Raw genomic sequence first — 15,570 nt, 5'->3', positions numbered from 1 at the left:
ACAGGAGTCGATTGCTTTATTAAGTTCTTCGGGGGTGACTATGTCGAAGGTGTTGCTAAGGTCAAAAGAAGGGGGTCTAATGTTCAAGGGGGGATGGTCGGGGGACGTCCATTTCGAGGGGAAAAGTTGGGCTCTTAGAGCTTGACACTTCTCCGCGAACGTTTCTTCACCTTGTATAGTTGGTATGATTGTGTCTCGTCTCCTTCCCGCGCTTAGGATTCTCCAGACTTCACTACCTTTCGCCTCGTTCATCGTCTTTTCCCGCTGGTCCGCTTTTGCTTTCCGGATCATGACTGTCCATTCTCTGCAAGCCTTCCGGTGTTCCTCCACGTGATTGGGTTTCCCTGTATTTCTCGCCTTTCTTTCTGCTGCATTTACCCTTGCCTTCATTTGTTTCATCTCATCTGACCACCAGGAGTTGGCTCTTACCCCCTCCTTCGAGAGCGGTGTTACTATGCTGACTGTTGACCTGACCAGTTCTAGAAAGAAATCGACAGTCTGTTCCGTAAGTTCCTTGGTTTCCCATGCCTCTGCAGGGATGGAAATGTTTGACATGTGGTTTTCCAATAGCTTCCAGTCTGTTTGTCGCCACATTCGTCTTGGTACAAAAGGTGGTTTCTCCAGGTGTAAGTGAACGGAGGTTCTCCCATGGTCTGAGCCCGCTCCGTAGGGTTCAGTGCTCCATCGTAGGTTGTGATCGAGTATTGGGCCTTTTACAAATGTAAGGTCGATGGTTGTGGGCCTTTTCCCTCTGTCTCTGGGGAAATGCGTAAAGACGCCTGGTTCGTTCAGGAGGGTCAGTTTCTGTCGGGTTATCCATCGTTTTAGCCGTGCACCATTGACGCGGTCTGCTCGAATGTTGTTTCTGTATTCATGTGAATTTACTCCGTACCACATTTGATGGTGGCAGTTGAAGTCTCCCATTACTAGACAATTATCAAGGGTTTGGATTGTACTTGCTATTTGAGCGAAGGGGCCACTTCGGCCTGGGGAGTTTATATTTAGGATTTGGGTTTTCTTGGTCTGGATTTCTACCGTAATCGATACTATGAAGTTATCATATGTATAGTGGTGTTTTGGTTTAAGGTTGGCATGTTTGCGGACGTATGTTGCGCATTTCGTGTTGATATTGCTGGCTGTAAAAAGGTAAAAAAGATTTGATTCTGGTGGATAACCCTCTGCTGAGGTCCATGGTTCTTGTAATAATAGGAAATAAATACTAGAGTCTGTTTCCGCTTCTTCTACCGCCGCCTTGGTAATAAGTTCGCTCCGTGCACAATTGAGTTGGTGTGCGAGCGCGGTGGTTCGAGGCCTAGGCATTATTTGTCATGTGTTGGTCGTCTTCGGGAACGGGTGTGGCTCCGACTGGGGCGGTGGCTGGTACTTGAACTATCGGAAGCAACTCTTGGACGGGTGCGGCCGGTGGGTCTTGAGCGGGTGGGGCGTTTTCCTTTCCTTTGTTGAGGAATCGGCGTTTGACTCTTTCGGGGCATGCTGGGTCGGAGGCCTTATGGATTCCTTTACAGTTCAGACATCTGATTGGGGTGTGGGTGCATCTATATCCTCCCTGGCATTGATTGCATGTGTGGAAGCTGGTGAGGTGATCTCCGGCACAGTGACCGCATCTCCCGTTGTTTTTGCATTTCTCCTGGCGGTGGCCGTATTCGAGGCACTTCGCGCACTGGGTGTCTGGGAAAGTTGGGAGGAAGGCCTCGATGTGGCAGCTTCGGTTAAAGAGGGATAGGAACTTAACTCCTAGTGTTTCCATTGTAACTTGTCCTGGGAGCGCGATGACCATTGATGAGTGGGTTTTCTCCATTCGAGTTTCTGCTCTGGAGATCCAGCGAGGAACCTGGGCAAGTTGGAAGTTCTCTCCATAGTTGCTTCTGATTTCTGATGCTACCAATTGTCCCGCCTCGATGCCCTCCCCGACCGTTGTGGGAATTCCATGGAGGAGAAACTTTGACCGTTTAGAGTTTGCGCGGATGACAGCGACCGGTACCTGTAGGGTGAGGAGGGCCTCCTCAATTTCTTTGGCATATTCCATTGCCTTTGTTGCAGGGGTGACAAACTTTGTTTCCAGGATGAAGTTGTCCTTGGGTGTTCTCCTTGCTGAAATGAAATGGCAGGATTCGTCCTGAATCCTTGCATTGACTAGGGTCCTGATCTCGGAGGGATTGACGTCGGATGGGGCAGTGGTTTCGACAATGATTTCTCTGTTGATTTTGGTATATTCTGGCTTGAAGAGAGGGTCCGCTTTTGGCTTTGCGGATTTCTTTCTTCTCTCAACAACCTGGAAGTTTCCTTGAGCGGGACCGGGTGCCGAGGCCACGGCGGCCCAGGTGCCTGCTTTCCATCCACGGGGTGGGGCTTGTTGGGGGGGTGCGGGTGGGGGGGCCTGAGGAGCTGCCTGAGGCGCTGCTTGGGGAACTGTCTGGGGGATCGCTGGAGGGGGCATTCTCTGTCCCTGCGGTTGTTGTGGTTGTTGTGGTTTTCGCTGTTGTTGCTGTTGTTGCTGTTGTTGGTTTTGTTGTGGTTGCTGCGGTTGCTGCGGTTGTGGTTGTTTGTTGAGGAGAAGATGGATCGCCGAGTGCATACTGGTGATCATACTTGTCTGCGCCTCGATTTGGTGCCTCAGTGTATCCACTGTTCTCCGGAGTGTAGTCGTTTGCTCTTCGAGGATTTCAATCCTCTCAGAGGGTGGGCAGATTCGGCTGGTGGCATGTCTGATGGCCCAGGTAATATAGTTCAGGTCCGTCTGGGTGTGAGTATCCTGGTGGACAACGCTCGGGTAGAGGTAGTCAATTCTCGGTTGGTATGGGTCGTTGTAGTCGGATTCTGCTGCAAAGGTCGAGGAGAATTCTTGTTCCTGGCCTCCGGATGGGGTTGGGTCGGGAACCGGAGTATTCCTGTTTTGCGGAGGGGCTGTCCCTTGCTGGGAAGACTGGGTGAAAAAGGACTGGAGCGAGGCTTGTTGCGACATGATTGAATGTCCAGTTCTTCTGGCGGCGTAGAGTGAGGTTTCGGAAAGGTTTCTTTTCCTTCCTTTCGGGAGGTCAAGGCTGGAGAATTCTTCGCTGGAAGCCAGTTTTCGTAGGTTTCTTTCGCTTGGAACAACAAAACGCGACAGTACGATCGGGGGCAAAGTGGCTCAACCTTCTATGGTATACCAGGGTAAACCGAGGGGAATAAAATAAAGTGTTTTTGAAGCGAGGTTTGATATCAGGGAGTTCTTTGCGAGCCTTAGCGAGCAAGTAGAATACAGAGAGAGAGAGAGAATCTTATATTGCATAGAAGCCGAAGCTTATCGCACACCTAACTACCCGACTACAACCTCCACCGACTAACCCGAAAGCAAAAACAAAGTACAAAAACTAACTACCGCAGCTACAAGAACTGCGTACATAAATAAAACAAAACAGCGCACGAAGAGGGCGCGAATAACAAGTGGTACAGGTAAGCAGAATCTAAGCGACAACAAAGAAACCTTCCCGTAGTAAATAAGTAAGAACCCCAAACTTCTCCGTCAACTGCATTAGCGAGCACAATCCTATACGTAGTGTTCAATCGAAACGATATCATTACCAACGTTCCCGGTGTCATATCTGTGGACGAACCTTAACAGGACTGGGAAACCACGCGCACGAAGGCAGGAGAGGCCAACCGCAACAGCGTCAGGTGTGAAAGCGAGGGGGGGTGGGTCGAATGTGGGTCCTCGGGCTTCTGGTTGTCAGGCAGCGAGGAATTGAGGAGTGGTGACCGGTTGGTCAAGTAAGGAGTGGGTGGGGTCGTCGGTCCCTGGAGCAACCGCTAAAGACTGTGCCCGAGTCGTATTTGAAGTGGTGTCCTCTGGAGGGGACATGCAAAAAGGGTTGAGCCGAAGGCTCAGTATGTATGGGGGTCGCAATCGAAAGTGCCGACCGTGTTGTGTTGAGGGTGGTCTCGGAGACCGGTTGGGTTGGGGTGAGGGGAGCGGGCCGCCTCGGGTAAGAAAGGGTTGCCTGGTTAAGGCCGATAAAGAGGGGTAAGGTCACGGGACCTCGGGTAAAAAATTTGACCATAGTTTCGCGACCGAGAGGTCGGTAACTTCGCGGGCTGTCGAGCGCTTTGGCAGTAGGTTCTCGCTGACTGGAGATTACTGACAGTGTGCGTACCCGACGTGTGGGATCACTCGTGCGATGAGTGAAAATAAGGAGGGGCGAGGGCGGCTTTCGAGAGTAGCCGCTGGTTTGGCGAGGGGTGAACGGTGGACGCGACCCGTGAGGGCACCGAACGAACAAAGAATGGGGGGTGTCGAGCGAGGGAAGTTCAGGGACCGAAGCAATTCGAGAATCAGTATAACTCCATCTCGGGGGGAAGAAATCCTATCGCGAGCCAGAGACGAGCGAGTAGAATACAGAAGAAGAAGAAGAAACTTATATTGCTTTGAAGTACAAGACTTATAGCACGCCGACCCAACCGCCTAAACACAAACCGAACCGAACCGAACAAAAGAAAGAAAGAAAGAAAAGAAAAACAACGAACGCAAACACAAACGAACAAGAACAAGAACAAAACAAGCACAAGCAAGCACGAACAGTAACAAGGAAATTCCAGAACAATACTCGACCAGAAGACCCAACGACAAGGAGAAATAACATGTCTCAGCGGAATCGAGCGCTCGACCCATCAAAACAGAACATAAAAACAAATTTAAAGAGTAAAAGGAAACTGCCCTTCCTAATCCCGTCCCTAATTATTTTCTTCCATCCCCTCTTCTAGGTCCGCCTCTGCCTCCGCCGACTCGTACCATTTCGAGAGTTGAGATTGTTTTGCAAATTGTAGGATGAGGTCCGTTCTCAGGTTTGTAAACATCCAGTTTTCCCAGGTCATCGCTCCGGGGATCTTCTCTATCAGGGGGGTGCGGATTCGAGCCCACGCTGGGCACTCCATGAGTATGTGTTTCGCTGAGTTTTCCATACCACACTGGCATGGTTCGGGGTCTGTATATACTGCGTGTTTGTCTATTCGGGTGGTTTGGCACCGGATTCGAAATACTTTTTTTGCTTCCGTAAGGGTGAGTTTCGCTATCTTGGGAGGGGGGCGGAATTCCCCCCGGTGGTGGTAGTTCGGTATTGATTGTGTGTTCCATTCTTCCAACAGGTGGTCGCGTAGTAGTTTATTTTGGTTCCACTTATCTCTCGCATTTCCGGGGGTCTGGTATGGGAGTAGTAGGGAAGCGATTCGGTGTAGGCCTGTTCCTTTGATATTTGCTTCTTTGTATGGGAGGAGCTCGATCAGGGATTCATTGTTGGGGTGGGTTGCCTCGGAGCAGAGTATTCTGGTTCCGTACTTTCTTGAGCGATATGTCAGGAGGTGTTCTAAGGGGGGTAGGCCTGCTTCTCGGAGGAGTTTAGCTCTTTTGGTCCATCGTGGTAGGCCGGTGATGATCCGGGCCGCTTCATTATATAGTGGTTCGAGGGATCTTATAATGTGGTCTGCGCCAGTCCACCAAGCCTCGGATCCGTAGAGTAGGCTTGGGAGGAAGCCTTGTGTTATGATATGATGGATTGTTTTGACCGTTATGCCTGGCAAGCGGGCTGTGTATCGAATCTGGTGGAGGGCTTTAAGGCCTTTTGCGATCGCTGCTTCGATGTGGGGCCGGAAGGAGAGGGTCGGATCTATCCAGACTCCTACATATTTCAGCCTTTCTTTGGGGTGTATATTGATATTGTTAACTTTGACCGGAAGTCGTGGTTGTTGTGTGGATGATGTGGTGGGCCGGAAGAAGATCAAGTCGGATTTATCCGGGTCGTATTTAATTTGGAGTGGCTCAGCTTTTATTAGTCTCTCTCTCATTCGTTCCTCCATTCTCTTGATTGTGAAGCCTGGTGTTTTGGATATTTGTACCAGCGCGTCGTCATCGATGTAAGTAGTGTCCATCTCTTTCGGGCTGCTTGTTGGGTCCAGGATTACTCCAGCATAGATCATAAATAGCACCGGGGACATGGGGCTACCTTGCGGCACTCCAGAATCATAGGGCTGTGGCTCTTCTAGCTCATGGTTGAATTGAAACTGTAGTTTTCTGCCGGTATTGAATTCCTTGCACCATTCTGTTAAGTAGGTAGGGAATTTTTGTTGTTGCATGATTTCCGCGAGGAGTAGGTGGTCAACGCAGTTAAATGCTCCTTGGATATCATTGGTGAGGATCGCTGGTCTGTCTCGCCGAGCGACTCCGGTACTGTTTTTCAGTAGTAGGTTTTGTTGTATTGGCGTTAAGGTTCTCAGCAGGGCGTCGATTGCCGAGATGGTTGGTCTTCCTCCAAATTGATTCGCTGAGAGTGTGCCTAGAATTTCTCCAGCGGTGCAGAGTCTTTGGGCCACTATCTTCTCCAGGATTTTGCTGAAACATTGTAGAAGGGAAATGGGCCGGTAGGCTTTTGCTTCATGATAGTTTGCTTTACCGGGTTTCGGGATCGGGATACACTTAGCTATTTTCCATTCCGCTGGGTGTACGCCGTGCCGGAGCATGGCGGAGAACATGTCTTGGATTAGAGTTGTGTTTGCTTTGACTATTGCTTTAATAAAGGTGTAAGGAATGCCATCCGGGCCGGTCGCCGAGTGCGCTGGACAGGAGTCGATTGCTTTATTAAGTTCTTCGGGGGTGACTATGTCGAAGGTGTTGCTAAGGTCAAAAGAAGGGGGTCTAATGTTTAGGGGGGGGTGGTCGGGGGACGTCCGTTTCGAGGGGAAAAGTTGGGCTCTTAGAGCTTGACACTTCCCCGCAAACGTTTCTTCACCTTGTATGGTTGGTATGATTGTGTCTCTTCTTCTTCCTACGTTTAGGATTCTCCAGACTTCACTACCTTTCGCCTCGTTCATCGTCTTTTCCCGCTGATCCGCTTTTGCTTTCCGGATCATGACTGTCCATTCTCTGCAAGCCTTCCGGTGTTCCTCCACGTGATTGGGTTTCCTTGTGTTCCTCGCCTTCCTTTCTGCTGCATTTACCCTTGCCTTCATTTGTTTCATTTCATCTGACCACCAGGAGTTGGCTCTTACCCCCTCCTTCGAGAGCGGTGTTACTATGCTGACTGTTGACCTGACCAGTTCTAGAAAGAAATCGACAGTCTGTTCCGTAAGTTCCTTGGTTTCCCATGCCTCTGCAGGGATGGAAATGTTTGACATGTGGTTTTCCAATAGCTTCCAGTCTGTTTGTCGCCACATTCGTCTTGGTACAAAAGGTGGTTTCTCCAGGTGTAAGTGAACGGAGGTTCTCCCATGGTCTGAGCCCGCTCCGTAGGGTTCAGTGCTCCATCGTAGGTTATGATCGAGTATTGGGCCTTTTACAAATGTAAGGTCGATGGTTGTCGGCCTTTTCCCTCTGTCTCTGGGGAAATGCGTGAAGACGCCTGGTTCGTTCAGGAGGGACAGTTTCTGTCGGGTTATCCATCGTTTTAGTCGTGCACCATTGACTCGGTCTGCTCGAATATTGTTTCTGTATTCATGTGAATTTACTCCGTACCACATTTGATGGTGGCAGTTGAAGTCTCCCATTACTAGACAATTATCAAGGGTTTGGATTGTACTTGCTATTTGAGCCAAGGGGCCACTTCGGCCTGGGGAGTATATGTTTAGGATTTGGGTTTTCTTGTTCTGGATTTCTACCGTAATCGATACTATGAAATTATCATGTGTGTAGTGGTGTTTTGGTTTGAGGTTGGCATGTTTGCGGACGTATGTTGCGCATTTCGTATTGATATTGCTGGCTGTAAAAAGGTAAAAAAGATTTGATTCTGGTGTATATCCCTCTGTTGAGGTCCATGGTTCTTGTAATAGTAGGAAATAAATGCTCGAGTCTGTTTCTGCTCCTTCCACCGCCGCCTTGGTGATTAGTTCGCTCCGTGCACAATTAAGTTGGTGTGCGAGCGCAGTTGTTCGCAGCCTAGGCATTATTCGTCATGGGTTGGTCGTCTTCGGGAACGGGTGTGGCTCCGACCGGGGCGGTGGCTGGTACTTGGATTATTGAAATTGGCTCCTGGGCGGGTGCGGCAGGTGGGTCTTGGGCGGGTGGGGCGTTTTCCTTTCCTTTGTTAAGGAATCGGCGTTTAACTCTTTCAGGGCATGCTGGGTCGGAGGCCTTATGGATTCCTTTACAGTTCAAACATCTGATTGGGGTGTGGGTGCATCTGTATCCTCCCTGGCATTGATTGCATGGGTGGAAGCTGGTGAGATGGTCTCCGGCACAATGACCGCATTTTCCATTGTTCTTACATTTCTCCTGGCGGTGGCCGTATTCGAGGCACTTTGCACACTGGGTATCCGGGAAGGTTGGGAGGAAGGCCTCGATATGGCAGCTTCGGTTGAAGAGAGATAGGAATTTAACTCCTAGTGTTTCCATTGTGATTTGTCCCGGGAGCGCGATGACCATAGATGAGTGGGTTTTCTCCATTCGAGTTTCTGCCCTGGATATCCAGCGGGGAACCTGGGCAAGTTGGAAGTTCTCTCCATAGTTGCTTCTGATTTCTGATGCTACTAGTTGTCCCGCCTCAATGCCCTCCCCGACCGTTGTGGGGATTCCATGGAGGAGAAACTTTGACCATTTGGAGTTTGCGCGGATGACAGCGACCGGTACCTGTAGGGTGAGGAGGGCCTCCTCAATTTCTTTGGCGTATTCCATTGCCTTTGTTGCAGGGGTAACGAATTTTGTTTCCAGGATGAAGTTGTCCTTAGGTGTTCTTCTTGCCGAAATGAAATGGCAGGACTCGTCTTGGATTCTTGCATTGACGAGGGTTCTGATCTCGGAGGGGTTAACGTCAGATGGGGCAGTAGTTTCCACGATGATCTCCCTGTTGATCTTGGTATACTCTGGTTTGAAGAGGGGATCCGCTTTTGGCTTTGCGGACTTCTTTTTCCTCTCGATGACCTGGAAGTTACCTTGGGCAGGACCGGGTGCCGAGGCCACGGCGGCCCAGGTGCCTGCCTTCCATCCACGAGGTGGGGCTTGTTGGGGGGGTGCGGGTGGGGGGGCCTGAGGAGCTGCCTGTGGCGTTGCTTGGGGAGCTGTTTGTGGGACCGCTGGAGGGGGCATTCTCTGTCCTTGCGGTTGCTGTGGTTTTCGCTGCTGTTGCTATTGTTGCTGTTGATGCTGTTGTTGCGGTTGTTGCGGTTGCTGCGGTTGCTGCGGTTGTGGTTGTTTGTTGAGGAGCGCGTGGATCGCCGAATGCATATTGGTGATCATGTTTGTCTGCGCCTCGATCTGATGCTTCAGTGTATCCACTGTTCTCCGGAGAGTAGTCGTTTGCTCTTCGAGGATTTCAATCCTGTCGGAGGGTGGGCAGATCCGGCTGGTGGCATGTCTAATGGCCCAGGTGATGTAGTTCAGGTCCGTCTGGGTGTGGGTGTCCTGGGGGACAATGCTCGGGTAGAGGTAGTCAACTCTCGGCTGGTAGGGGTCGTTGTAGTCGGATTCTGTTGCAAAGGTCGAGGAGAATTCCTGTTCCTGAGCTCCGGATGGGGTTGGGTCGGGAACCTGAGTGTTCCTGTTCTGCGAGGGGGCTGTCCCTTGTTGGGAAGACTGGGTGAAAAAGGACTGGAGCGAAGCTTGCTGCGACATGACTGAGTGTCCAGTTCTTCTGGCGGCGTGAAGTGATGTTTCGGAGAGGTTTCTTTTCCTTCCCTTTGGGAGGTCAAGGCTGGAGAATTCTTCGCTAGAAGCCAGTTTTCGTGGTGTTTCTTTCGCTAGGAACAACAAACGCAACCGTACGATCGGGGGCGAAGTGGCTCAGCCTGGTATGGTATACCAGGGTAAACCGAAGGGAATAAAATAAATGTTTTTAAAGCGAGGTTTGTTATCAGGGAGTTCTTTGCGAGCCTTAGCGAGCAAGAGTAAATACAGAGGTTGCGTAAGGAAAGAAGAGAAGAAGGAAAACAAACAAAAACACAAGACAACACCCCCTTATATATCCATCCATAATCCAACGATGACTAATACCTTCGCGTAACAGAAACCAAAAGAACATAATAGAAATCTCCATTACAAATCTTAATTCCACTGCACAATACCTCCTTCCCTCGTTCCAGTTTATCACCTAGCCAGAAATACCTAATTGCCGTTACACCGTACCGCGTACGGAATGCTGTCTTCCACTCGTCGCCGTCTTTGATCCTGATGAGGTTGTAACCTTCCTTCAGGTCAATCTTCGAGAATATAACCGCGCCTGCCACTCGATCTCGTAGTTCGTCCATAAGTGGTAACGGATACCTGTTCTTGATGGACACGCGGTTAAGTCCACGGTAGTCAACGCAAAGTCGTAGACTACCGTCCTTCTTCTTCACAAATAGGATTGGGGCTCCTGCCGGGGATTTGCTCGGCCTAATCTTTCCCAATCGCAACATTTTGTCCAGGTACTCCCGAAGCACCTTCAGCTCGACTTCGGATAGGGAGTAGACGGGTCCCCATGGTGGCTGTTTACCTGGTTCAAGATCTATCGCATGGTCGTAGGATCGATGCGGTGGTAGTTTGTCTGCTTCCGATGGTAGGAAGACTTTAAGGAACCCATGGAGCCAAGAGGGAAGAGTCTCGCGGAGGTTAACCGATTCATCTTCCAAAAGACAAATACTACCGATGAATTGGGCCTCTGGATCGTCCAATACACCCTCGTCCATCTCTATTTGAGGTTCCTTGTCAGTGAAGCATCGACTCTTACAGTTCTCGCCATCGTAGGAAACTTCCCCATTTGCCCCTATAACCGGCTTGTGTTCTTTCAACCACCAGTTCGGTAATATTGCATCGATGCCAAGTGGGAGAGGGGCGATCTCGAATGACAACTGTGTTTGATGCCCCCTTGACATTATAATTAATGGTTGTGTAAAGGCGTGTCCCGTGCCCTTCATAACTTCTCCCGTAAATCCAAATACCCGGGCCGGGACGTCTCGTTTCACCTTCGGGACCTCAAAACTATCAACAAAAACAGCAGACAAAACAGGACCAGTTGCACCAGTATCCAACAACACCTTACAAGGTAAACATTTTTCCGCAAAACAAAGGAACTGATTAACGATAGGTCGAGGACCATGAATAGGTTCCTCCAAAATTTTCTGTTTTTTCTCCGGTTGGGACGCTCTCCCTTCCTGCCTTTTTCTTTTCATATTTTTTTTGTTGTTTTCCGTCAGTGATAACATAGCAATCTGGGGATACTCCTGACCTGACCCATCAGAGTCCCCTTTTAAAAATCCTCGTCGAAATCCATCTCAGATTCCGATCCGCGTTCTCGCACAAACGCTTGCCCACTGGTGTACTCCGCAGCAGCCGTAGCAGCCGGCTTCCTAGCACGGTGCCTCATGCGCTTCTTCGGAGGTTGGGGTTCCGGTGGTTCCATATCGTGGTCGCCATCGTCATCGCGGGTACGCTTTCGGGAGAAAGAGGAGATAGATGCACTGCTGTTAGCATCTGAACGACACCATTTCCCAAGATGACCCTTTCGGCCACATCGCACACAGACACCGTCGGTCTTTCGCTGGTCTCGGACCGGCTGTGGAACTCCTTTGGTGGCTTCGTCGTAGTCGTGGTATATTGGCTTATTCCCCCACTTGTTCTTGCTGGTGCTCTCCTTATCTTGCCCTTTTTCTTTCTCCTCTGTCTGAGCCCTCCCCTTGATCCTAAACCCCTTCTCCTTCTGCCGCGAGTTCCCACCATTATTCGACTCCCTTCCACTCGACTCCGCTTTCCCCAACATCTTCATCTGCTCTTGATAAGCCTCATGAGCCTTGCCGGCTCGTTCCAACTGTTGGATATACTCGGAGTCGTCATCGGTTGGATCGAAGCGTGAGTGGCGCTCCCGGATTTCATTTGGTAACCCTTGGAGCAAGGCGGCGCGGTAGGATGCTCCTTTCATTTGAGCATGCTGGTTCATAATTTCCATCCTCGTCAGGTAGTCCCCGATGTTCGCAGAGTACTTAAACTGCTGCATCTTCATCGCGTTCTCCATAGCTTCCTGAGTGCTTAGGAAACGTTTTCAGATCTCCTGACGGAATCGAGTCCAAGTAGCGTAGTCGGCGGCTGCCGGACCTAGCATCTTGGTCTCGATATACTCCATAAACCATTCCTTTGCCAACCCACACGTATACGTTCCAGCGAACAGTACTTTATTCCTGTCCGTTCGGAACTTCTTCGGCTTCTGCTCAAAGTAGATCTCGCACTCCATGAGCCAATGCCGCAGGTTATGCTTTCTGGCATTATCGAACTCGAAGGGTATTTTGGCGAGCGAGTCTACCATGTCTTCATCCTCAGGCGGCGCCGAATTCCGGTTTCCGCCTCGGTTCATTCTCCAATTTTTCCGACCATGCGACCATTCGCTATTATCATCGTCATCGTCGTCGGAAGGTTCTGGGTCTCCCCCAACGTTCCCTCTTGGTGGGTTTCGGGGAGGTTGATTTCCACCATTTCTTCCTACCGGAGCAGCTCCTACCGGTCGCCTCTCACTGTTTCCCTGCACCGGGCCGGCGTCCTCCGGTTGTTTGCCTCCATTTCCACCAGCTGGGCCAGCTTCTTCTGGTTGCTTGCCATTCCCTGATGTTTGAGGGCCAGCATTTTGGGGGTTCTTGCCATTGCCAACAGGAACCGTTCGGGGTGCATTAGGGTCTAAGGGAGCACTAGCCATGGAAGGTGCTACTGACAGATGTTGTTGCAGTAGTTCCTCCATCTCGGCTATCCGTTGGTTTCTCTCCTCATCGGACCGCTTAAATTGCGCAAATAGAGCTCGTTGTTCCCCTTTTTCCTGCTCCCGCTCTTCTCTCACCATTCTCAGTTGCCGCTCCGCCTCCATTAGCTGGGTCTGGGTTTGCTGATGACTTCGTTCCAGAACCTCGTGGTCGGCGGCTCGTGCGGCTTCTTGTACTTGTCGGACATTGGCGACGAGCTCAAAGAGCGATTCGAGATGTTGCTTTTGGGCAATGGCTTCTTGCCGTACTTTCTTGTGCAGGATTTGCCCACTCCCTTGGACTTGTTCCTGGAGGTTTTGTAGCTGCTGCCAAACAGCCTGTCCAGCTGAACCAAGATACCTCATTTGTGCCTCATGGGTATCCAAAAACTCCTGCATATTCCTCACGAACTGGGCTTGAGCAGAGCGTTTACTCGATTGCCTAGTTTGTGTAGAGGGTCTTCCCGTAAGTAAGGGATCTGGGCTAGCAGCCCTCGATATTACCATAGAATCTGTTACGGGCATGCCAAGCATTTACGGGAGTAAGAGAAAAAGGTTAATTAGATACCCCAATACCCTCTGTATGCTAATGTCAACTCCGGTTCGCACCCACGAGGTGCGGTGCGATCGATATGCGACCAAATGCGGAGTTGCGGTTTTCCTAGTTAAAAAACACGTTTTCGACGCCAATAATAACCCCCGGAGCGTCAAACCGCCGGAGGGAAGTGTTTTGGTACCGGTGGGTATATGAGGGACAGCTGGAATCAATCGGATCGAAGATCGGACCGCTCGGAGCGAATCGGCGCAAGCTGCCAGCGACCGAGTACCTATCGGCGGTACCTGTAGGCGTGAGAGGACTCTGCTATGTGGGAAAGAGATGTGGGAAGAGGCCTGAGTAGGTAGCCTTGCCGTCCGAGACCTCCGAATAGCCGGCGCTGACGATTATCCACCAGACAGCCGATGGAGAAGAAACATCGACAGGGAAACTTGCATTGGAGTAGATAAATAGGTTGAGGGGTTTCAGCGGGTTTAGGAGTTTGGGTTACGGACTTAGGAGTTAAATGTTCTTGGTTGTTTTTCAGGGTCTTGGGCATGCCCCGAGTGTATTCTGTATTATTAGTAGACTGGGTCCTCGAGACATAAGCGAGGGATATAAATACTGTGTCATTCACTGACTAGCCAAACCATCATCGGCGAAATCAGAGTCTTAACAATATAAATCGTTGATACGCGAGTTACAACTTTATTTGACTATACTTTTGGAATTACTTTACTCTATCGTGACTTCGAACTCTACCTGAACTATTACGTCGAAGACGGTCGAACATCACACGCTAACTCTAGTGAATCTTTGTTGATAACGTAGCTCGCGGGGCCCGTATCGGATCAAGGAGAATCATACTCGACGTTGACTGAAGAGACCTTGGAGACTTCTACCTTTGTAGCTGTTAGCCGAACTCTGAGCTCTGCGTAGTGTACTCTTGTGGTCTGGTACGCATCCCTCACAGAATCTTCCCCTCCGGCCTCCTCAGTTACGGCCGAGGTATCTATGAAATAATTATCCCTTCGGGTAGTCATTGTGATAGGGGATAATGATGATAGTTCTTCTTTTTGAGGTGACTTCGTTACTCCAAGTGAACTTGTGAGTAACAATATACTGTGAGGGATGCGTACCAGACCACTGTAACGGCAGCCATGTGGTTTGGTCATGTGAGGTGTTAGGGTATGAGGAGGAAGGGTTATGCAGTGTGGTTGGGTTTAGTGAAGCGGGTTTCTATTATGTTCTTTCTGTTTCTGTTACGCGAGAGTATGAGTCAGCATTGGGATAGGGTATGGATATATAAGGGGGGCGTTGTCTTGTGATTTCTTGTTTCTCTTTCTTTTCTTTTCTTCTTTATGCAACCTCTGTACTTTATAGTTACGAATACTATTTGGTTTGCGCTACGTCATAGGGTTTACCCGGTATACTAGACCAGGTACAACCATCCATAGTCCACAGTCCCCGTTCTTGCCTTAGGTGTACCCTTCGGCCCCATAGTCCATAGTCCACGTTCCCACCTTGGTAGCCTACCTCGGCCCCATAGTCCATAGTCCACGAACCTCCTTACGTCTACGTCTTCGCCTCGGTTGTATTCCTTGGCTTCATAGTTCCTACGCCCATAGTCCCCGTTATACTTAGGTTGCATCCTCTACAGCCAACCGATACAACACCACCTTGCTTAGCTCTGGTCGCGACTATGTCCGACACCACTCAGGATACGCTGCTGCAGCGTCTTTCAGAATTTCTGGCCACCTATGGTCCCCTCCCAGCCGATATAGACTTCGGCGAAGAACTTACGGAGGCTCATGGTCTTATTACTGAGTGTTTGGAGGCTCTCACCAAGCCTCTTGACACCCCCGCACCACTAGAACCCGTTATCGATACGGCTCAGGAAGAGGTCATCGCCGGCCTCACTATAGAACTAGAAGCAGCCAACGAAAAGGCTGCCGATTTTTGGCAAACCTTGTGCGATAACCAGGAAGATTCTACTGAAATCATCCGAGGTCGCGACGAGGTTATCGTTGCTTTGAAGATTGAGCTGGAGGAATCGAAGGCTGAAGAAGAAGAGCTTCGGTTCCGCCTGGCACTACACCAGGAAAGTCTCGCCATTGCCGACGAGAACCTCGCTGATGCTGAAGATGAGATTCTTCACATCACTTCTGTTGCAAAGGCTTGGGAAGTTCAAGCCAATGCCACCATTGCCGATCTTCGCTCTCGTGTCTCCGCCTCTGCCGCTAGAGTTAAAACCCAATCTCGCCATGTTTCTAAGTCTCGCTATCTCGCCCCTCGCTCCCAAGACCCCCGTACCATCAACAATTGGCGAGAAAAGCCAATTGAACAAGTGTCTCAAAA

The 15,570-nt window shown here is 50.2% G+C and overlaps 3 protein-coding genes across 3 annotated transcripts; all 3 read right to left on the bottom strand.

The window, feature by feature from the left end:
* Positions 1 to 11,204: 11,204 nt before the first annotated feature.
* Positions 11,205 to 11,966, bottom strand: H6S33_008276 (uncharacterized protein; the record flags this gene model as incomplete). The annotated part of the gene is made up of 1 exon (XM_044839970.1): positions 11,205 to 11,966. The coding sequence occupies one exon, from the start codon at positions 11,964 to 11,966 to the stop codon at positions 11,205 to 11,207; it is 762 nt and encodes a 253-aa protein (XP_044687821.1).
* A 27-nt stretch (positions 11,967 to 11,993) lies between these two features.
* H6S33_008275 (uncharacterized protein) lies at positions 11,994 to 13,202 on the bottom strand (the record flags this gene model as incomplete). The annotated part of the gene is made up of 1 exon (XM_044839959.1): positions 11,994 to 13,202. The coding sequence occupies one exon, from the start codon at positions 13,200 to 13,202 to the stop codon at positions 11,994 to 11,996; it is 1,209 nt and encodes a 402-aa protein (XP_044687820.1).
* An 861-nt stretch (positions 13,203 to 14,063) lies between these two features.
* Positions 14,064 to 14,255, bottom strand: H6S33_008274 (uncharacterized protein; the record flags this gene model as incomplete). The annotated part of the gene is made up of 1 exon (XM_044839948.1): positions 14,064 to 14,255. The coding sequence occupies one exon, from the start codon at positions 14,253 to 14,255 to the stop codon at positions 14,064 to 14,066; it is 192 nt and encodes a 63-aa protein (XP_044687819.1).
* Between the last annotated feature and the right edge of the window lie 1,315 nt (positions 14,256 to 15,570).

Source organism: Morchella sextelata (assembly GCF_020137385.1).
Source record: "Morchella sextelata strain SCLS chromosome Unknown scls_26, whole genome shotgun sequence".
In the NCBI taxonomy this organism is placed as follows: domain Eukaryota; kingdom Fungi; phylum Ascomycota; class Pezizomycetes; order Pezizales; family Morchellaceae; genus Morchella; species Morchella sextelata.
This window is presented reverse-complemented; position numbering and strand designations above follow the sequence as displayed.